Below are 23,305 nucleotides of genomic sequence, written 5' to 3' on the forward strand. Positions count from 1 at the left end.
TAAATTAGTAAGTTATTATTATTATCATTGTATTTGCTGACCGTCACATTAACACCTGAACGCAACATTACTGGGGAAGCCTAGGTGAGGGAGAAGATGAGGTCAGTGTTGCCAATTTGTCGCTAAATCTGGCGACTTTCCAAACCCTCATGGCGACTTTTTTGGTCAGCTACTAGCGACAAATCTAGCGACTTTTTCTGGTGATATTGGAGACTTTCTGGTGTTTTGGAGACTGACGTGAAAGCACCTATCGTTCTGCAGTGACTGTCCTCAACGAACAGCGGGTGCTGCCGTGAGCCCCTCCGACGTCCCAACGCACTCACAGGCGGTCAGTCTCCCAGTAGCCTAACGCAGGAGTCCTGCAGTCAGAGCAGAGAGGAGACCCACACTCCGTGTCCTCCAGACTGCAAATGAATCGCATGCGCAAAGCCACCGCTGATCCTGCCCTGGCTTACAGAGCGGGATGTAAGTGTCAATGTATCTTCACTGTCACTGGAAAATATCAGTCATGAGTCATTGAAATCAGTCTCTTCATCGATGCAGAGTCCACATCTCCTGTGTTGAACGTGGTGAAACTGAACCCTTTCAGGGCCTTGAAAACTAAACCAAACTTGCTCTGCCAGAGTATCTCTTTTGGATCATTTTGACAAGTTTCTGATTCGTAAAAGTCAGGCAACAAGTTGCGCCAGTTGCAAAGAAGCTTTGCAAATATGACGAGAGCTATTTGCAGTTTGGTTTCATCGTCACTGGCAGGACTGAGCAACGTCCTCAGTGTGTTTTGTGTGCCGAGGTGCTGGCAAATGACAGCACCTCATGAGTCATTGAGTTCAGTCTCTTCATCGATGCAGAGTCCACATCGTGATGCATATAAGAATCGAGACATTTCCAGAACTGTAGTGTGGAACGTGGTGAAACGGAACCCTTTCAGGACCCTGCTGGTCTTAAGCCCGGATAAAGGAGGAGGGTTGAATCATCTGAACAATAATAACCTATAATATCACAATTCGGCATATTAAAACAAAATCAAAAACGTTTTCTACTTTGTTTTGGACATGTTTAAAAAATGTACCCTAGCCAGCCCCAGGCCAGCGTTACTTACCATGTCTGCCTCCACTCGCTCATCATTGTCGAGTCCTCCTCACTCGTCTCCCGGCGCACCTGCTGCTGCTGGGCTGGTGAACCCGGCACCAAACAGGTCCGTCAGTTTGGCACATTTAGCAGCCTCCACCTCCAGAGACTTCAGCTTTTTTTCCCGATGCTTCTCAGCGCCACCCGGGCTTTTTCACTCTTATTATCCATTTTAAGTTTCTGTCTCAGCAGCAGCCCGTCCCGCGACTCCCCCCGCCAATGCCATGAGGTCCCGCCCCACCCTGGTTTGTGTTGTGATTGACAGCACTGTCAGGGCTCTCTGAGCCTGTTAGCCCATGATTGATTGACAATGACAAACAATAGACCAATAATATGTGTCGATGCTGGAAACACACTGCTAGCCCTCTGTAGCCAATTGGCCGGCCCAATTGGAGGGAGTTTAGAGAAAAGAAAAAAAAAAGAAAAAAAAACATAGCGGACCAGACCGGCCCACATTGTGACAACGGCCCACCGGGACGATGCCCGGTATGCCAGATGGCCAGTCCACCCCTGGATACAGTATTAAAGTCATGAAGTTATTTTGAGAAGTGATGGCCTATTTCAATGGCAAGATAAAAAAAGAAAAGAAAATAATCAACAGATGAATACGGAAGCGTATTGCATTCACTTTTATTTTTTCGGGCATTTGTCTCGGAATTTCAGAGATAATTATCCCAGAAAAACAGGAAAAAAATTGGTGCAAATTAGGCGATGACGTCATTTAGCGCCATCTAGCGACTTTTAGGACAGCCAATACCTACTTTCCTTACTGAGGAGTTGGCAACACTGGATGAGATGTGCTGAGTCGAGCCAGATCATGGAGCAGTAGCTGTTAATGACGAAGGGGAATCAGAAAATCCAACTGAATCATTCAACACAAACAAGAGGACTCGCAGAAAGTACTCAAGTGAGTATCGGCCGCTGGGATTTACGAGTGCTGGCTTTAACCGACAACCCCAGGCCTGGGCGTGTGCAGTGCTCTGAGATGCGAGCAAACGAGGGGCCCTGGGGCCATGTAAAATGCGCGGCCATTCAGAGAGTCTCTGAACCAGCTACGCGGCAACATTCCCCCTCTCATTAGGTGAGTTACAGGTAACTCTATGCGATGTGTGATTCAACATCCAGTATATCGAAATAAACTGCTTGAGGTCTCAGACTGGAGGGAATCCAGTGGTAATGTCAGTTTATGTACATGTGAGAGCGAGTGGGGATTTTGTTTCGGGTGCCTTAAGCGCCACAAGTATATTTGGTTACAACGCAAATGTGTTTTTCTTCTTCCTGATATTATTGTTGTGAAATGTAATCAATCAATCAATCAAATTTTATTTGTAAATGGTTTTCTATTTATATAGCGCTTTTCTAATCTTGATGACCACTCAAAGCTCTTTACAGTACAGTGTTACATTCACCGATTCACACACATTCAGTCGTTTTACGAGGGGAAATTCTGGGTTCAGCATCTTGCCCAAGGACACTTTGGCATTCAGATAGGGATGACTGGGGATTGAACTGCCGACCTTCAGGTTGGAGGACGAGCACTCTACCCCTCAGCCGCTATATTTGTATATCCCATATTCAAAAATCACAATTTGTCTCATACGTCTTTAACATGGTGTGACATCCTCTGTCCTTAACCCTCAACAAGAGTAAGGAAAAACTACAAAAAAACATATTAACAGGGTAAAAAGAACGAAGAAACCTCAGAGAGAGCCACATTTGAGGGATCTGTCAGGCGTGTTGGTTTATCCTATATAAGAGATGAGCTGGACTGGTCCAATTTAAGTATTTATTGAGATGCAATGAAAGTTGAACAACACATAGCTATGGACAATTATCACAGCCTAGGCTAAATCAGTTAGCAATAGGTAGTTAATAATGGCCCGAACAAAAGGGGTTTGATATAATTATAACAGTAGATTTAATATGATTGGTTATGAAAGATTGAAGGGGAGTCACCGCGAATCAATTTGGTTCTCCCTTATTGGTCCACCGCCTCTTTTCAAGGAATCCAGGAAGTGACAAGAAGCCGCTCTCCGTGACGCTACTACAACTCTGATAGTTGCTAAGCAAAATGTTCTCTTCATGAAAGGCCTTGACACAGCTGATGCCATGTGGGCCATTGGAGAAAGGAATATGATGTTCCTGCTATATCCAAACAATGTCCTGTTGATGTAAACATTAGGATCCTCGAAACCAAAACAATGAAACAAAACAATATCAACAAAGTCACTCTGCATGAAATATATGTGATGTGAATGAATCTAAGGGAATAATGGTTTAATACCAAAAGTTAGAATTCAGAACAATTATGAGATTCATTATTAACACTATGCAGCAAGGGTTATTTATAAATCATTTGTATAAAGGCCTTATATCTGGCCCAATCTGCTCAAGGCCCCCCCTCCTGCCTTTATTATTATTATTATTATTGAATTCCTAACAATCCCTCTTTTCACACCATTTTCATGGTGTGAACAACTTACCGGGGACATCCATGTACCCCTAACCACCATCCCATCCAGTGCTGTTCGGACATCAGTTAAAGAGTCAATGATCTGGATTTTAGCCTTGTGGAGATCCTTTTGTGGAATTGATACTTTCCGTTTGTCAGGTGGAAGAGGTGAAATTGTCACCGGATAGGAGTGGGTTGTGGAGACATGGAGCCAGATCTCATAGATTGAAAGGAAACAGAAAAGTGATTAATATACTGAGGTGCGTAACTGAGGTTAAAGTAAATTATAAAACCTTATATTTGCAAAGAAAAGAAACAAATAATCAAAACAAGACATACAAAGACCCCCCTTTTGTGGTCAACAATTTCTTTAAAATTTTGAGGAATAGTAGCCAAATAAGTGGACATTTAAAAATAAAAGATTTCAAAAAGTGACATAAATCTTTGCCATTTCATGAAATATTAAATGAAAGATGAATTTCAATAAGCAGCAGACTTGACAGGGTTTGAGTATTTATGTTCAAACCATTTTCTAAAAGTCATCGAATGCTTCATTACGTCATAATTCAGAAGCTTTGACGTCAAACTGTCCTGTGGTAAAACAGGTATCACATACAAAGGACAAATGTGTGAGAGATGAGATTCAATCAAACATTTCAGAGTTTGACAGCTGAAACAAAGAAAACAAAAGTAAATAAAAGTCATTCTGCCACACTTTCCTTCATGATAAAATAAAAAACAACAAGTAGAGCTTAAAAACACCTTTCAAATTAAGAGTATTGGATGTGATGATAATTGGTGAAACAAAACATAAAAAAATGTATTCCCTTCTTCTGGTTCTTTAAAAGTTAAAGTGTCGCAAAAAAAAAATTATTGATATGGTATTCAATAGAGTCTGTAAACAAAGGGCTTGTACTATGGTTTGTTCTTTTCATTTAAGATGAAAAACGCTATGAGTTAAAAAAATGTAGACATCTGCTCTTTAATTAGATTTAGATTTATTCTTCTTTCAAATGTTGAAACATATTTATTTTTCCTCCTCTCTCCTTTCCACAGACACACTTTTTCATTCATACTAGTTCCTTCAGAAAGAACTCCCTATATTATATATCAATATTAATTTATAATTATTATATTATTATATAGTAATTTCCTCTTCCAAAGTCTTTATTCATAACCTTCCGTTATTTGTGCCCAATCGAAACAACTTTGTGTCTGACTAGTAAAGCTCCTGTCTCGTAAGACCAGGCCAACTCCTACCTCGTGAGACACAATAATATTTTTATGATCTCGCCGTCTTAAGGACCGATGTAAGCAATCGTGGTTCTGGCTAGTCAAGCACCTCACTTTTGTGTAGTCTGCTCAACTTCCTCCAGAATCCCACACTAATTAACTTAGTTTGCAGAGATGCCACATTTGCTCAAGTCGTCTTTCTTCTTTTAGTCCCGATCACTGGTGTGTCTCTTCTCTAATCTGAATTCGTTTTAAAGATTTGTGCGTCACAGACTTATCTGTTGCGCCAAGACTCTGCACTGTTTAGACTTATTGCTGTTACAAACAACCGTTGTTCATTTCCTTGATTAGCATTGCTTTGCCGTAGCCTTTCATTGCCTCCCAAAACATTACACATATCATTTTACCTCCTTCTCCTCTCCACACACTCAGAATCCATAACTAAACAGAATTTGTTTTCTGCTTACCTTTTGGTTGGAGTATGTGGATAATCGATAAGAGCAGCCTTGGACCTTGGGGTTCTCCGGTCTTTCTGGTCAAAAGATTCCTCCTCAGGATCACGTCGGTAAAAACTTCTCTTTAAGGATCACGTCGGGGTCACCAAATTGTCAGGCGTGTTGGTATATCCTAAATAAGAGATGAGCCGGACTGGTCCAATTTAAGTATTTATTGAGATGCAATGAAAGTTGAACAACACATAGCTATTGACAATTATCACAGCCTAGGCTAAATCAGTTAGAAATAGGTAGTTAATAATGGCCCCGAACAAAAGGGGTTTATTATAATTATAACAGTAGATTTAATATGATTAGATATGAAACAGAAGTGCAATAGGTGTCAAGTGTAAAGGAGAACATCACCAAGATAAAGGTTTTAGCAGCATTGATAAGGGTAAACATTTTGAAGGATAACTGAAGGTCAATGATTTGATGGATTATTGTCAGTAATGGTCAAGTATCTGAGGAGCAATACTATGTAACAACCAGTTCTGCTGCAATCATAGTCTATGGTCAGCAGCCAGCAAGATCATGATCCACCATCAAGATCGGATGCCACTATAGTCCAGTCATTGTCCACTGTTGCCAATTAGTATCCATCATCAGCTGCCACCTCGATCGTGGTCCACCACCATTATCTGATGCCAACACGATAAAGGATCAGCCAAACTGGATCCACCATTAAGATCTCTGATATGCGATGCACAGATCGTATAGTCCACGATGTTAAGCCTACTCTTAAATGTACAGATGGTGTCTGCCTCCCAAACTGAAAGTGAGAGAGGGGCTTGATGGCTAAAAGCTCTGGCTCCTACTCTACTTTTAGAGACTTTAGGGACGACAAGTAAGCCTGAATTTTGGGAGCGCACTGCTCTAGTGGGTTGATAAGGTACTATCAGCTCTTCAAGATAAAATGGCGCCATATTATGAAGGGCCTTGAAGGTGAGGAGGAGGAGGAGGCATTTTGGACAAGCTGCAGAGTCTTTAACAACTTACTGCTGGAGCCTGATAATAATGAATTACAATAATCCAGTCTGGATGTAACAAAGGCGTGGACTGGTTTTTCTGCATCTTTTTGCGAAAGGACAGTCCTAGAAATTTGTTTTAAGTGTGAATTAAAGGACAAATCAGGAACGTAGATCATTCCCAAGTTCCTGACTGTTTGATTGGAAGCAAAAACAATGTCGTCTAGCGCAGCTATAACATGCCAAGTATTATAACCTCTGTTTTATCTGAGTTTAATGAGAGAAAATGCGGGTCATCCAGGTTTTTATGTCCTTGAGACATGCTTGGAGTTTAGTTAGTTGATTTTTTTTCCAGCTTTTATTGACGAGTATAGCTGGGTGTCATCCGCTTGGCAGTGGAAATTTACAGAGTGTGCCCTGATAATGTTTCCTAGTGGAAGCATATATAATGGGAATAAAATTGGCCAGAGCACAGAGCCCTGTGGAACACCATGGTTAACTTTGGTGGACGCAGATGACTCATCATTAATTTGCACAAATTGGAAGCGGTCAGAAAAATAAGATTTAAACCAGTTTAGTGAGGCTCCTTTAATGCTAATTAACTGTCCTAGTCTCTGTAATAAAATGTGATGGTCAATTGTGTCGAATGCTGCACTGAGATCTAACAGAACGAGGACAGACACAAATCCCTGATCTGAAGCTATTAGAAGGTCATTAGTGACTTTTGCCAAGGCTGTCTCCGTACTGTGATTGGTTCTGAAACCAGACTGAAAGTCTTCATACATATTATTTTCCTGGAGAAACTCGCACAGCTGATTGGCTACAACTTTGTCTAGGATTTTAGACAGGAAAGGAAGATTACATATCAATCAATCAATCAATCAAATTTTATTTGTATAGCCCATATTCACAAATTACAATTCATCTCATAGGGCTTTAACAGGGTGTGACCTCCTCTGCCACATATTGGTCTGTAGTTGGCTAAAACCTCTGGAATTAGGGTGGGTTTTTTGAGAAGGGGTTTGAGTACAGCTATTTTATAGGACTGTGGTACCTATCCTGATGATAATGACGGATTGATTGTGTTCAGTAACGAACCATCAATTAGGGGCAGAGTTTCTTTAAGTCATTTTGTAGGAATAGGATCTAGGATACAAGTTGTTGGTTTAGAACCTGAGATTATTTTGGGAAACTGATCACGGGGGATCAGAGAGAAGCTAAATAATGGGTAGGATTCTCAGCCGTTTCTGAGATTTCTGTTCTTGGTAATGTTTTAGTGCCAATTGTTCTAATAATTATAATTTTACCAATAAAGATATTGCTATTCAGGGACCGAGGAATATTGGGTTTGGTGGAGGTGTGACTATCTGTCAGCCTGGCTACAGTGCTGAAGAGAAACCTGGGGTTGTTTTTATTTTCTTATTCACTTTTACTTTCCTCCTATTAGTTTTGAATAGTAGGCAGCTCTTGCTTTGTGGAGAGCATTTTATATTCTTTAACACTACTCTTCCAGTCTAGGAGATTTTCAACACGGTTGCTGGAGCGCCACTTTCTATCTAGTTTTCTTGATACTTGTTTTAACTTTAATGTGTCTTGGAATTATACCATGGAGCTAATTTACTATGTTTTACATGTTTCATTTTTAGAGGCCCTGTTGAGTCTAATGCTAATCGTAATGAGTCTGCAGAGCTATCGACGAGATGGTCAATCTCAGTGGAGCTCGGGTTCTTAAAGAATTTGTTGTTTATGTCGACGGATAATACGGGTTTAAATGTACTTGGAATTATTTCCTTAAATTTAGCTATATCACTATCAGGTAGACATCTACAAAATTAGTTTTTATTCTGAAGTTTGGGAATGTCTCGTCTAGTCCTTGGTATACAGTTCTTTCCTTTCTCTCGTAGATTCCCTGCATACGGTGAGGATGTGTTCTATTGTTTCTGGTTCTAGATATTGGTCGAAAAAACCTGTTGCATGTATTCAAATCATATGAAGTGCACAGTTGTTGCTGTGTTATGGTTTATTGTTGGTGTGATACAAATGTACTTACCTAGCTGCCTGACTAAATAAAAGAACATCTTCCCTCTCGGAAATAATGCCCAAAGTGACGAAGTTCAACAGGTGGAATTTTTCTGTTAGCAACTAGAGGAGGGCGGGACCTGTTGGTACAGCGATGGTTAGACACAGGCCATGGTGATTGGCTGTCAGTGACAATGCCGATAAAGATGGAAACAGAACTTACTGATTGGCTGTCAGTGATGGGGATGTCACATCAAAGATGGAAACAGAACTTAAGGCCGGCGCATGCTTCTGCGTTTTCACAGGCCCGCAAGTGCAAGAGCCCTTCCGGGCCCCTTACGTGCTTATGTATCCCTTCTTACGTGCTTACGTGTGTCGCCCAATTTTTCTAACTATACGGCAAAGCTCTGCGAGCCTCACGCAGCCCCCAAGGGATGTGATTGGTCTGCTAACTACATCCTTTCCGGAGTCGCATTTCCGGTTTCATGCCACATAATACCAGCAGAGACAACGGAAGATTTAGAAGAACGAATATGGACCAAATAGAAGATCAGTTGGCAGAAGAGATCGAAAGTATGACCACTTGTATAACCCGTCACTGACTGGCAGATTTGTCCGCCAGAAAAAGGGTTACAATGATGTCAAGTCAAAGATTGAGAACAGACTTACAGATTGGCTGTCAAGAAATGGAAATCATGAATTGTGATTGGACAATATTAGATTGGGCAATATTCTCTGGGGACCGAACCCTTAGCAGGTGTAAATAAGATACAAACACTTCAAATAAGATTTAAAACGGCCAAGGGCTGTTACTTTGACACCAATTAACTGTTCCACTCTCTGTATTAGGATGTAAAAATGCTGCACAAAGATCTAACAAGACGGGAGAGAGGCGAACCCTTCATTTGAAGCTTTAAGAAGTTCAATTGTGACTTTTACCAAGTTGCTTTCTGAGGTTTAACTTGAAGGATTCTACAAGGATAATCAATTACAAGCGTTACTGACACTGTTGTCTTTCCTAGCTGCTGTTGTGCAGATAAATTCTGCATTTTATAATTATCCAAAATGCATAGGAAACTATTATCCATGCACTCTTTGTAACCCGGCATGTACATGCCCAGTACGCTTGAGTGGTCACTTGATATACCTTTTCAGATGGGTTAGTATGGAAGGGGATTAAAATCGATACAGTGTGTTTCCACGTTTGTCTTACTTTCTTGCTCCTTGCGTGTGAAAGCACTAGATTCATATTTATACTCTATTTTTCTGCATAGGTAGATTTCAAAATACATCACTTAATTACAGTTAGGTACAGTTACAGTAAGTTTGATTTGATCACTCAGTCATATGATCAAGTTAAGCTAACTAATAAAACTAAATTAATCAGTGTCACTCAGTGACAGACACAGACAAATGATGTTGCTGTTGTCTTACTTGGTTTATTTAGCTAATGCTGAGCATTCATAGTAACTGCATCAGCAGCTGCAGCCTCCATAATCTACATGAAGTACCCGCATCACCACTAAAAAAAAAAAATCTCTTAGGCCCCAGCGAGATTTGAACTCGCGACCCCTGGTTTACAAGACCAGTGCTCTAACCCCTGAGCTATGGAGCCTGTGGTGCAGCAACAGATTTGATAATCCATTTTTATCTTTAAGATATTATAATTATTTGGTAGTTCTTATGATTGGGGATTAAAAGGCATCGTTGTCACCACATGTCGACAACAAGAAGATGTAGGTGGAGAGAGTGTGACGTTAGAGCCTTTATAAAAACTACATTGATTTGAGTTATTTCATCCACTAGGTGGCAGCATGCGTCCATCTTGGACAGAGGAGGCGGACTCTCAAGTACTTCAGGGTAAATTCGGCTTGATTTCACTGCAGCAGGAGTTAATAATAAAAAACCTTCAATCACATATAACTGTGGTGGGATGGTGTTTCTGACAGGATCTCCAACAGGTCAAACACCGCACATGCAGCAGGAGTGCGTGCTGCTAGAATCGACAAGGACCCTGACATGAAATGTTTTGGGAGTCTGTCTTTCTATTGGCTGACGGGACTCGGTGACCAGGGGGGTTTCTGGGCGTGGTACGGAGAAAGAGTCGGGGGGCCACCATGTCCACCATGTCCCCCCCACAACCCCACATCAAGTGTTCCTACTACCATATGAAGATGGACGCGAATGGATAGCGTTGGGATCAACATGGCGGAGTTTATTTCAACTCGTTGCGGATACATTATTCACCTCCCGTAACTTCGCAGTGTGATTCTGGTCCCGCTCGGTTTGGATCAGTTTTTATTCTAAAGACAAATTAGTAATGTGTGTTCACTTGGGGTGAAGGGGAGAGAAGGAAGGAGCCATGGTGGAGCCGAAAGATTTAATTCATGAAGAGGTCTGAGACGGTCCTGGATTCTGCTTTAGAGGAGAGAGGACCCAAACTTTCATCTGAGCAGGTGAGTGGCGGATCATTTTTGTGCAGTTGTGAGAATCCATGGTTTGAGTCATTAAATGGATGTGTACATAGACTAACTACCATAGAAACCAGTGGATCAACATCAGACAACTAGTACCAACACTGTAGTAAATAATGACATTTGAAGCTGTTATGGGAACAAACGCTTAATAATATGGATAATAACACGGTAAAGCGTTCCCATGGGCCCAGATGTGCATTGACCTGTTTGTTTGTAATACAAGCCTGCGGTGTTGTGCTCATGTTCACGGGATCCAGACCAGTCGAACCGGTTCTGGTCTCTTTCTGGGAGTCGTTACAGTGGATCTGAGGTTGCGCTGTTGGAAGCCGCGACTTTCTTTTGCGCTAAACTACGAGATAAACACGCATTGTATCTGTGGAGGCTAATGTCGGGATTTTCACGCCGACAAGCGTGTAGTTCCTGCTCCACAAGAAGGAGGCAAGACAAGTGGTCGTGCTTATTTTCGCCGCAGCGACGAGGTTTCTTCCACCGTGTCCGGAGCAACACAGGCCGCCGCTGGAGACCGACGATCCGCTGGAGAAGCTAACCGTGTCTGGAGCAAGAGGCAGCGAAACACAACCTCTTCAGGCCGTTTTATTGTCCATTTTGTTCGCAACTGGTGTAGAGCTCGTATTACGGTGTATTACAGACCGTGGCCTCCCTCTCTCCTTGGCCGTGCCAGGAGCTCGACTCTCCCCAGAAGAATGCAGTGCTTCCTCCCGGAATTAGCTCAGCCGCGGCTCCATGTAAGAAACTTGGCTTTGTTTTAGCTCCGGGGTGCAGATGGCCTGTGTTCAGTAATAACGAGGCTGACAGACAGTCACACATAAAGAACGGGCTACACTAAAATACACATCAGATAAAAAAAAAAGAGTATTGTGTTCTAATGACACCTTTGTACGGTGTGGTTTGGCCTCAGTCTCCGGCGGTCAGGCTCTGTTTAGTCAAACAAGCCTCCCGCTCGTCTCGGAGACAACAAGCTACCGACGTGGTGTGTTTTCGAGTGTTTCACCGTGTGTCTTCTCCTCCAGGGCCAACAATAACGACATGCTTCTGGCCTCGGCCGTGGTGGTGTGGGAATGGCTGAACGAACACGGGCGGTGGCGGCCCTACAGCCCCGCCGTCTCCCACCAGATAGAGGCGGCCATACGGGGCAGCGACCCCCGCGGAGGGAGCGTGGTCCTCGGCCAGGTGGACAACCGGCTCTCGCCATACATCATAGACCTCCAGTCCATGCACCAGTTCAGACAGGACACAGGTAAGACGAGGGGAGGGGGGTGAAGCTGGATGTGATGAAGGTGGAGAGGGAGGATGCTCTCTCACAGGATTTCATGTTTGCTTCTTATTCACGATTCAATAATAGCATAGAAGAGTGGAATACTGTCATGGCAAATTAGTGTACTGTGCTTCATTGAACAATGAGTTTTCAGTCCTCATGTGTTGTTTACTTCTGATCACCTCTGTCGGGCTCTTCCTGTGCACTCTGCTTTGCCAGGACCTCTCATATAAAAACATTAGATGATTATGTGAGATTAATCTGATCATAGTTTAACACATGTACTTACATGCTTATAGGTTGAACTTACTAGGGAAAGATGTAGACTGCAATATACCATGTTTGGGTTATTTTCAGTGCAGTTTGATTATGCTCATCAACTTACAGTATACAGAGGACATGTTTCAGGGGACAGGGGATCCGTTTTGATAGAAACATCAAAACCCATTACAAGTATCTATGCTGATCCAGTGACTTGTGTAGGTGGCAACAGTGCTGTTGTCACCAAAATCAGTGGAGAGATTAGCACAAACGGATTAGTTAACCAAATCCTCAGTGGTTTCCACCAATTAAACGTCAGCTGCATTAACATCCATAACAGAAATGTTATTGTTATAAGTATAAGTAGGCCCCAACACACAGTCGTCATCAAACAAAGCCATAATACCAGCCAATGATAACATGTTTTTTTTTAGTGTTAGTCTGTGTCAGTTTAACTGTGATAGTGGGCTCCAGCTTTGTAACTTAAATGGTTTGAGTTCGTCAGCAGTGTATCTGCATCTGTTCTCAGCAGTAACACATAGTGGTTGGATAATTTTCAAGGGCATGGAAATATTTTTTTCTTTTGATAGTTCATTCAGGTAAAATAAGATCCCATCCGTATATGTCCTATAAGATGTACCTTATATATAAAACAGATCAAAAGACAGTGGGCTGGAAAAACACCATTGATTACAAGCACAGTTGCATTCAGGGCCTGATATGTTAAAGATAATTGTTAGATTCTTTAGATGTAAGAATTCTGTGTTGCACTGACATCACTTATAGGTAGGGATGCACCGATTTATCGGCCGAACATCGGTAGCGGCCGATATTCGCCTCGTTTACTGATATCGTCTTATCGGTAATAAACTTGACTTTCACCGATATCATTGGCCGATGTTCATATTTGTGGTAAAACCGCTGGGCACATGCCGCGGCTGGGGGAGCAGTCGCTCTGTCGCCCTCCTCTCCGCGGCCAGAGGCTCAGTGTGCGGCACCGGGAGGTCCTAATCCGGTGCCGCCTAAAGCCTGAAACATGCTTCTGCAACTGCGTCTGCGTCTTTTCACGCCGCTGTGGCGCAAGACTCGTTGTCATTCATGCTTCCCCAACCGTTGCGCGTCTTACAAAGCAATTCCGCGCCAGAACACTAGGCGGAGTAATGCTTTTACCGCAAGGCTGTGATTGGTCTGCTCTACATCCCTTCTGGAGCTGCATTTCCGGTTTCATGCCCCATAATACAGGCAGAAACAACGGGAGATTTAGAAGAATGAATATGGACCAAATAGAAGAGCGTTTGGCAGAAGAGATCGAAAGTATGTCCACTTGTATAACCCGTCACTGACTGGCGTATTTGTCTGCCTGAAAAAGGCTACAAGGAGCCGCAGTAGCTATGTAAATAAACAATCGATGAAGAAGAAGGAAGGCGTCTCTCAGGTCGTCTTCGACAAAAAGCATTACTCCGCCTAGTGTTCTGGCGCGGAATTGCTTTGTAAGTCGCGCAACGGTTGGGGAAGCATGAATGACAACGAGTCTTGCACCACAGCGGCGTGAAAAGCCGCAGACGCAGTCGCAGAAGCAGTCGCAGAAGCAGTCGCAGAAGCAGTCGCAGAAGCATGTTTCAGGCTTAAAGGCGACCGCTGGGGGAACCCTCTGTTCGCGCGGGGGGGGGGGGCACCCTGCGGTGCGCCTCGGCTGGTGCCTAGCAGCTGACTGAGAACTGGTGCGGACCAGGGGAATCCGACTGTTTAATTAAGACAAGCATCGCGAAGGGCCACGGTGGGTGTTGACGCGATGTGATTTCTGCCCGACACTCAAAACAGGTCAAACTGAGGAGGGCTTGTTAAGTTATCTTGACTCACGTAGTGTAACTTGGCGTAAAAAGTATGAGCTTAGCGTCTGTTAAAGTACTTTATTCTCATGTGCACCGGCTCTATTCATCCGTCTCATGCACAGGTAACAAGGGAACTGACAACATACGTCATACACACAGAAGCCGTAACACATCTAATAAACGCCAAATACTGCTACCGTAAATCAATGAGAAGAGCGTTCTCTATAATGCTACTTTAACAGGCCTGTTTTAGACAGGGTAAAAAGGTGCTGTTTTAAATTATCCTTGTGGTATTTTGACCAAAATATGTTACAGTCATTTCATTAAGATCCCAAGGAACCATTTCAACTTGCGGTAAAATGGGCATAATATGTCTCTGTTAAATAAAGTTTAGTTAAATCAAAGATTGTTTCATAAATCTGATTCAATTTGTGCTCATTAAAAGATAAGAGTGATGAAGGGCTGAAATTTTTTAAATAGTGCTTTTAAATAATGATTTAATTATTTTTCTGGCACAAAAGGGTGAATGAATAACAACAAAAAGAAAATGAACAAATATCGGTATCGGCTATCGGCCAGATTGTTATTTTAAATATCGGTATCGGCCAAGAATTTCCATATCGGTGCACCCCTACTTATAGGCATGAGATAAAGTGTTGTTCACTTGTTTTGTTCAAAGTAAATCTGGCATTGGTGCAACAGCTTTTCAATGGTGTAGACTTATGCGTTGAAATTCTTTCAGAGGCCGGGTGGATTGGGTTGAGAGCCAGCAGCATGATGATGTGAGGCAGCTGCAAATGGCCATTGCACCACTGATCACCACTTAGCAGCATTCTTTAGCCCTTATCCATGGGCACTTCACACACACATGCACACATACACAGATGCGCAGAGCAGCTGCACACGGGTCACATGAAGTAAAGAGACTGAGACCATGATGCTCTGGAAAAAAATATTTCATGCCCAATGAACAGGGAGTTCACTTAAGTTCTCCTCCCCCGGTCACTCGGCTAACTATCTCCCCAAATCTCTGCCTGGGGTCTCTTGTCCTTTTGCCACTGTTCTACTCTCTTGTAGAAGTGTTTAGCTTCATCAATACTCGAAAGTCCTGACGATTTTTCAGTTTCGGCTTGGACGAGAGAGATAGAAAGATATGAGTGTGTATGTTGTTGGGGTGTTGCCAAAGGAGTGAGATAATTGGGGAGTCTTCTGTATTCCATCCATCTCCCTCCCCGTCTTTCAGTCCTCCACCATTGTTGGATTATGTTGAACAGATGTGAGCTACTCCATTGTGGCTGTGAGACACACACAAGAGGGGGAAGTCTGAGGGTTCTGAGAAGCAGACCAACCCCCAGAGGGAGGGGGGGGGGGGTTGTTTCAGGTTTGGGGTCCATGGTTTAGTCAAGTTCACATCAGTGGAAGATGAAGGGAAGAAGGAAATACAAATAATACATAAAATAGAGCAGTCACAGATTGATTTATAACTGGTGGCTATTTCCACTTGGGGTCCAGTTTTAGGTTTGTCAAAGTACCTGCACCTGTCGTAGCCTGATGCTCAAGTGTCTTTTTCTTCAATTTTCTATCCTATTCTTCTATTTCTACTTCTCTATTTGACTAGCGTCTTTGAATCTGAACATAACAGGGTTCTCATTTATAATCCAGAACAGATAAAACAACATGCTTAACAAATACCACTTAAAATGTATGTGATCACTGCTGAGTTTGATTCGAGGGAGAAAGACATGCATGACACTACCAAAGGCCCGGATTGGTTTGAGCAAGTTGTTTTGGCTGAAATCAAGCTGTGTCATCATCATCATTACCGTCTGACATATGACACCTCACGTAACACAGATTATGCCTAAATAAGTGAAAGACACAAAAAAAAGCAAAGGCTGGAGTGGGGCTCCACAGCAAGGGCTGTGGCTGAGGGGTAGAGTGGTCGTCCTCCAACCTGAAGGTCGGCAGTTCGATCCCCAGTCTGACCCATCTGCATGCCGAAGTGTCCTTGGTTTCAATAGTTCGATATGGCCCACTAAGGATGTTATCAAAATTGAAATGACCCTCCAGGCAAACTGTTTCTCATCCCGGCAGCAGATGAAAAGGGAAACTACAACGCAAGATTATCTGTTACTTATGGCTCTAGAACTTCCGTCACACTTGAGGTTCTTTTCATTTTCAATTCCTTTGTATAGGAAAAGATGGTCTCCTCCCTTATAAATGTTTAATCAACTGACTTAATTTTATCTAACTGATTGATTTCAAGTCACATAAACTCCTGTTCTAGTAAAAAAGTAACTGGGTGAAGATAGGATTAAGTTGTTGATGATGTACGATCGTAAAGATCTAATTAATGGACTGGACTTAGAATGTAGTTTCATACGGTTGGCAAATCTCTAACCCGCTTCGAAACGACTAAATCCAATCATTTGATAACACTTTGAACTAGGGATGGGCATTCGATTAAATTGTCTTAATCGTTCGTCGAATTAACGACGAATTTTCGATTAATCATTAATATTTTTATATTTAATATTCATAGGCTATATTAAAATGCAGTGAAAACACAGCGTGTTTCTTTTTGAGATCTTTATTACAAGATGAACAAAATATGCGCTGCCGTAATCTTAAGCAGCGGAGCCGACAGCTAGAAGCCGGTGCTACTAAACACAACTGATCCTCGTTTTTTTTGCTTATTTCTCCAAAATGAAATAATAATAATATTATAAAAAGCAATCATGTTAAACAATAACTTAACCACAAATATATAATACTTTGGTCTGACAGGTTTTGCCAAATGTAACTCAAAATTATCAAACAAGGCACCGAGTCGAGAAAGCTTCATAAAAATAACCAGTAACTCACATAGAACTTCAGCACCAGCCTAATGATTTTTGTTGAGAAAGATGAGCTTGTTAACATGCTCTGGGGTCAGACGCGAACGCAGCCTGGTGACCGTCAGTCCAGCCGCCGGAAAACCCGCTCTGAGGGGACTGACATCGCCTTGATTAACAGGTAGCTCCGTGCTAACTTGGCTAGCCTGGGTAACCTTACTCCATTCACTTTCCAACAGTCTGTAGGGGTGCATCCAGGGATGGGGGAGCTTCCCTAAGAAAATTCTGATGTTCTGCTTCGATGCCAGAATCAGATTGAGTGGTATAGTTCTCCCCAAGGAGTTGTGTCATAGCAGAGACCTGGGACTCGGAGGCCGCGGCTCCGGTGGTTGCGCTCCCCTCGTCTGTGTCAGAAAACGCAGTCTCCTCGTCTCCCCAAGCCTCTGGGATAGCCGCCCTACCGATCCCCACTGCTCTCCCAGTTCAACAAGTTTCACTTTACCAGCCATTTTCTGTACTGGTGTAAGAAAGCAAAGGTGCTTGTGACGAGGGTCCAGCATTGATGAGATCATGGCTGCAGATGACACAAACTCATCAGACTGAACCTGTAAATGATGGGGGAAATCAATAAGATTAGCATATCACATGTATTTCCGTCTCGGGGTACCTGCAAATGCAGACCGAATTGGCTATTTATTATGGAAATCATTTAAACTAAGAAACAAAGTTTAGCTTACAGTAATTCGGTTGATGAGGGAGGACCGCATTTTAGCTTTGAATTCGATGAGTCTGGGACCGTCTTCCTCACTGCGCATGAGGTGGATATTGACGAGGCCGAAGGTGACGGGATAAGTGTTCGAGATGGAGACGTCTTTCTCTGCAGACATAACCGTGGTGGCACATTTAAGTGCTGACAGCACAGGCTGTGTGTCCTCCATCATCTGCCAGTACTCATCCTTCAACTCCAGGATCCTGGCATCTTGAAGCTTGGTCACGGTTCGGTCCGACAGCAACACAGCAACAGCCCCCTGCTGCTCCACCAGCCGATCAAACATCTCGCACACGGAGTTCCACCGTGTTTTACACGACTGGATAAGCCGGTGATTTGCGAGTGACACACATTCCCAACTGGAGTGTGTGTGCAAAGCAGGCGACGGAAATCCAGTTCACTCTACTGGGATTGTTGGCAGCAACAATATTGTCCGCGTTGTCGTGAACGCATGCAATAACTCAGTCTTTAAGTCCCCATTGCTCCACAGCTCCATTCATTTTCTCAGCGAGGTGGTCAGCTGTATGGCGGCCTGGCAGGCTTTCTGTGAGCAGAATAAGATCGAGAGCAGGATGCGCCGCCACTAACCAGGGTCGGATGTGAGTTCTTCAAGTGGTACATAATTTGGGTCGTGGCCGAGTTGTACTTATATACAGCATCGCAGTGTTGGCAGTGAACCAAGTCGTTTTTAACTCAAAATAGTCCCACGCTACACATCGCCGTGGCTTCTTCATGTTTACTTTGGAAATAGAAATGCACGGTAACTCGCAGGCAACTGATTAGGCCTGTGGCGTTTTTTTTAAACACTGCCCCCCATGGTCAAATGTGTAATTAGCGAATTTATCGATGAAAAAATTATTTCATCGACGAAATTCTTAATGATCAATTAATCGATGGTCGATTAATTATGCCCATCCCTACTTTGAACAAATGACAGATGCAAAAAAAAAACAACTAATATTTCAGGATGAGAAAGCAGGGCCGAAAACACAGACAAAGAAGTAATTAGTGTTCGATGTGCTGTAAAGAAAAACACGTGATCTCCGCAACAGAATGAATACATCATAGCTTCTGCCTTCTGCACCACCCCTGACCTGAATCATAGGGAGTATTTGTTGCTTTTGTAAATGCGTCTGAACGGAGAACCTCCTGCTGCATTGTTCATATGTGAAAGGAAACTTCTAGATAAAATACACCATGTTTGAAGACAGCCTTGGACTGTAACTTCCAAACAGAAAGTCTTGATTTTTTAAATAAACAAGCCTACAAATTTTTTTTATTCTAGTAAAAATTTGGAGAAACATATTTTACGTTTTTGCATGTGATCGCTTTCTTAGCAGGGCATTGTTCAAAGTCTGAAGGCATTTATTTTTCCTGCTCTACAGCATGTTCCTCCTCTCATTCCAGCTGGTCCTGCTGAAGGAGATACATTCCCAGACCCCCACAATGCCCTCGGGCATCGGGGTCATCATAGAGGGGGGTAGGGTTTGGATTGGGGACTCCCTAGAGACGAAGGGGAGGAGGTGGATTGTGCTAGGGAGGGGGGGCTCTTGAACCAAACATTAGCCCTGACTGCGTTTACAATCTTATCAAAACCTATGACTCTAAATCACAGAACAAGTTTAGTGTCTGTCCTGGCAATCCAGAAGGAGTGCTTCCTCACTCAGAACCAAGATGGGTCAAAGCCTGTCCTCCTGTGCATGTTGATGTTACAGCAGGGGAGCAGCCAGTGCTCTGGTCAGGACTAGCTTCTCTGTCATCAGCAGAGGAGCTGCTAGCAGCTTTACCACTGTCGTAGGACTGTCCTTTAAGAAAACCTAGGTAATTTGACCTGGCCTTAAGATGTTTGGGGTCAACATCTGTTCCTCTTTGGTTGGAGATGACGAGTAATCTACCGTCTCTGATTGTTGTATGTGAAGAAGGACAAAGACAACTTCCAAGGGTCCTACAAGGCAGTAGTAGGGGAAACACTGTTGAACTGCTGGTAATGCTGGTGCCAGGTACCCTCTATATGTTTTTATACTGACTGAAAATAGACTGTATCGAAGACCAAAAGCTTGGCGTATATTATTGATCAGTTTCATTATCTATTCTTTGGTTGTACGGTTCCTGATTCTAATTATTTGTATAAAGTGATCTTGTGTACTGTTATGGGGCAGCAGAACAGCTGGAAATATGTCTGATATACCACCGTTCCATGTTTTTATCGCCATAGCCATCAAAGCGTCATTGCTGCTCCCTTATTTATATCGGACTTTCTTATATATACGTAAGTCAAACAGGGACTTGTAGGTCGGTCCCTTTATCCGTTTGTCCTAAAGCCTTGTTTTTGTTTTTACTTCCTCTGGTCCATCTGATCTGTTTCTTAGCCTTTCTCTCTGCCACACCATGCAGCTGAAAATTGACCCTGAACCCAAAACTCAGGGGACTGGACCCTTTCAGGCTGAGACAGAGTAGAGACAAAGGGGAAAAGAGAGCTGAAACAAGTAGTCAGCATGACAGAGTCGGAGCTGACGGGGGAGTGTGGTGAGGGCAACATAAAATTAAACAGTGAGGAAGTACATGGTGTGAAGGCAGATGCATGAGAAGTTTGGAAAGTCGTCATACATATAATATGAATAACTCTCATTATCTGAACAACATTTATTCAACAAATACACTGAAATCACACCGTTACTTGACTGAGTAGAACTAACATAGCTTTAAGTTAGCCGACTGGGTCCTGTTTTGTATGTGGACACATCATAAATCAACAGGAAACCCAAAGGAAGGAAGATGAAGAGGAGGAAGAGGTCATACTGCAGCCTTTTTTCTCTTGAGTTGTTGTGAAACTCTGCGTGTCGAGTTACTGTTACTGTGAGGCCTCTGGGGGGACATCACTTACTGACTGCTCCACAACACACTAACACACACAGCGACACACACACTAGCAGCAGACCTACAGCACATGAAGGCATCTCACTGTATGAACAAAGATTCCCTCAAAGTATCTTAGCTTGGCATTCTTCACTTGAAAAACACATCAAGCCAAAAGTCAACCACCTATCTATTGGCTTGGCTTGTCTTTGTATTTATATAGCGCTTTTCTAGTCTTGATGACCACTCAAAGCACTTTACAGTACAGTTCTACATTCACCCATCCACATACACATTCATACAGTGCTATTCGCAGCACTTTGTTATTCTATGGGGGGCCATTCGGGGTTCAGCTTCTTGCCCAAGGACACTTCGGCATGCAGATGGGTCAGACTGGGGATCGAACAGCCGACCTTCAGGTTGGAGGACGACCACTCTACCGCTCAGCCACAGCTGCCCAGTTAAAGCTAATTGCCCGAGCATTAGCTTTAACTTAACACTTAACCCAGGTCCACAAATTCATTACACACGATTATCTAATTCTTGGAACGAGAAGACGAGGAAGGCAACAAAGAATATGAGACTACTGTTTACTTTCAATGTGCAACTTCCTAGTTAGATCAAAGATCATGCAATTCAAAGATCATGCAATTCAAAGATCATGCAATTCAAAGATCATGGCTTTGCATCTAATCCTACATTGCTACACATATTTTAACAAAGCCTGGTAATAACACGCTCTTCTTTTCACTAATATAATTTAATTCAATTTAAACTAAATAAAAGTCTTAAAATCTTGACGCATTCCCATCCAATCATGACCCATCCTAAACACACGCACACACACAGGATTGCCTGTGACTAATGACTTTCATGTGATAGGGTTAAGAGGGTCTCACGGGCTAGCAGATCTCAAATGCAGACAGATTGGTTGTTCTATCTAATCTGACCAGTAAATTATATTCAGTAAATACTGAAGTAACATCAGCAAATACCTGGAGGAGTGATTCGCTTTCTGATTGTACTCACTAAATTTCATGTTGTTCAGTTTACTTGTCACAAGGAGTACAACCCCATGAAAACTACTGTAAAACAGTCTTCTGTGGCTGTGGAGGCAGCTTTTTAAAGTAAAGTAAAATAACCCAGATGACTCGTGAATTCAGAAAATTGGCAGCATGTGTTACAAACTAGACTGTGGTTTATGAAAGACGTTTTTAATAGGCTTGTGGGCTTTAAGTGATGTTTGTAATTCTGACCATTAGCTTGTTTTTCTGTGTCTGATGTGAATTACAACCACATCTATCTCATTTTGTTCTTCTTATTGCTGTTTTTATTTTTCATTTACAAAGTATGTCTAGGTAGCTAGAGATGTAAGAAAATGATGTACCCATCGGGGCTGTACCTTTTAATCAGAAATTCAAAACTTTACTTAAGGAACTGGTTCAAAGTCTGGAAATCTTTACTATACAGCAATTTACTGAATAGTCCCCACACACTGATCAATTTGTTAGCGTTTCTAATCTGGTTTGGAGCCTTTTTTAATTTTAAGATCAATGTAAGATTTAGTCATTTTAACCTGGGTTTAGAAATGCATCCATTTGACATATTTTATTTTATGTGATGTTAGCAACAGACAACATGAAAGAAAAGACAGATTGACAGCATCAGACAACAGGAGGGCTAGATAGCAAGATGAACCAAGGAAGTTGGAAAGAAGTTTAGCCTTTGTCATTGGGTCAGCTTGACCCTTTAAATTATGAGTCTCCTTTATCTACTCTTTTAGCTCATGCTTTTACCTCATCTCACGGCTCTCCTTCCTCACTCCCATCTTTTCTGTATCTGAGAGCACTGAGTGGAGAAGGGAGTTAGAGGTCAAGGGATACTATTGAGGGGGATGTAAGATATTGCTAGTAGAATAACTGAAATTTTCGCTCAGATGCCTCGGGCTGGGTTCAGATTAGGACAGAAACTGTTTTCATGTCAAGTTTTAGGCTGAAAAAGAAATGGGCAGAAAGTGAAGATAATTTTCCTGATGGTGGAAACAAGGTCACGATGGATTGAGGTCATAATACTTGTATATATGTGTTCCATTACTCTTAACTTTAGATTGGGGACCTATATTTGTTAACACACTGGGGATTTGTCTTTGTTAAGGGGGAAAAGTGCAAGGTTATAACAGCTCGACTAAATACTGCACTGTTTGTCGCTTTGGGTCTTTATTATGACATTAAAGGGCAAATCTTCAAGGGGTCCACACAAAGACAACAGCAAATCAATCAAAGAATCCTTGTAATCATAAAACAAAACCAAATTGCTACTAATATTTTTGTATATATCTTTAATAGTTTTAAATATGAAACAACATAAACTAGTTATCTAAAATGACAACAGATATTATATGACAAAAAGAAAACAATATTTGAAACGTTGAATGAACTCCTCTAGCTGGGCATGAAACTGCTTCACTGGAGGCTGTTTCAGCTTACTGTTATTTTAACATACATTTTATTTACATATTTAAATGTGGCACTGCAGTAACAACGAACCCTTTGGGAAATTCACACACTATAACAGCTAATTAAAACTCAGTGAGGAAATAGCCTGTTAATATCTATTGATTTTGATCTCAGAGTGAGTCTGAGAATTAATTTGGTTGAGGTCTGTAAAGAAGTGAAGTATGTGGACTTACACCACCTGAAGAGTGCA

The 23,305-nt window shown here is 42.3% G+C and overlaps 1 protein-coding gene and 1 non-coding gene across 3 annotated transcripts in view; one reads left to right on the forward strand and one right to left on the reverse strand.

Moving 5' to 3' along the window:
* Window positions 1-9,836: 9,836 nt before the first annotated feature.
* On the reverse strand, window positions 9,837-9,909 carry trnat-ugu (transfer RNA threonine (anticodon UGU)). The gene has a single exon. It is a non-coding gene; the product is annotated as a tRNA-Thr (tRNA).
* A 258-nt stretch (window positions 9,910-10,167) lies between these two features.
* The window catches only part of LOC128433940 (E3 ubiquitin-protein ligase DTX4), a 37,670-nt gene continuing 24,532 nt past the window's right edge, over window positions 10,168-23,305 (forward strand). The window contains exons 1-2 of one of the 2 annotated variants that reach the window (XM_053417824.1): window positions 10,168-10,750; window positions 11,803-12,029. In XM_053417824.1, the coding sequence (XP_053273799.1) occupies window positions 11,819-12,029 (211 nt within the window). In that variant the 5' untranslated portion in view covers window positions 10,168-10,750; window positions 11,803-11,818. Of the gene's footprint in view, window positions 10,751-11,034; window positions 11,518-11,802; window positions 12,030-23,305 lie in introns of those variants that run through there. The other variant, XM_053417822.1, reaches the window with a different exon arrangement.

Source organism: Pleuronectes platessa, chromosome 3 (assembly GCF_947347685.1).
Source record: "Pleuronectes platessa chromosome 3, fPlePla1.1, whole genome shotgun sequence".
NCBI classification, from domain to species: domain Eukaryota; kingdom Metazoa; phylum Chordata; class Actinopteri; order Pleuronectiformes; family Pleuronectidae; genus Pleuronectes; species Pleuronectes platessa.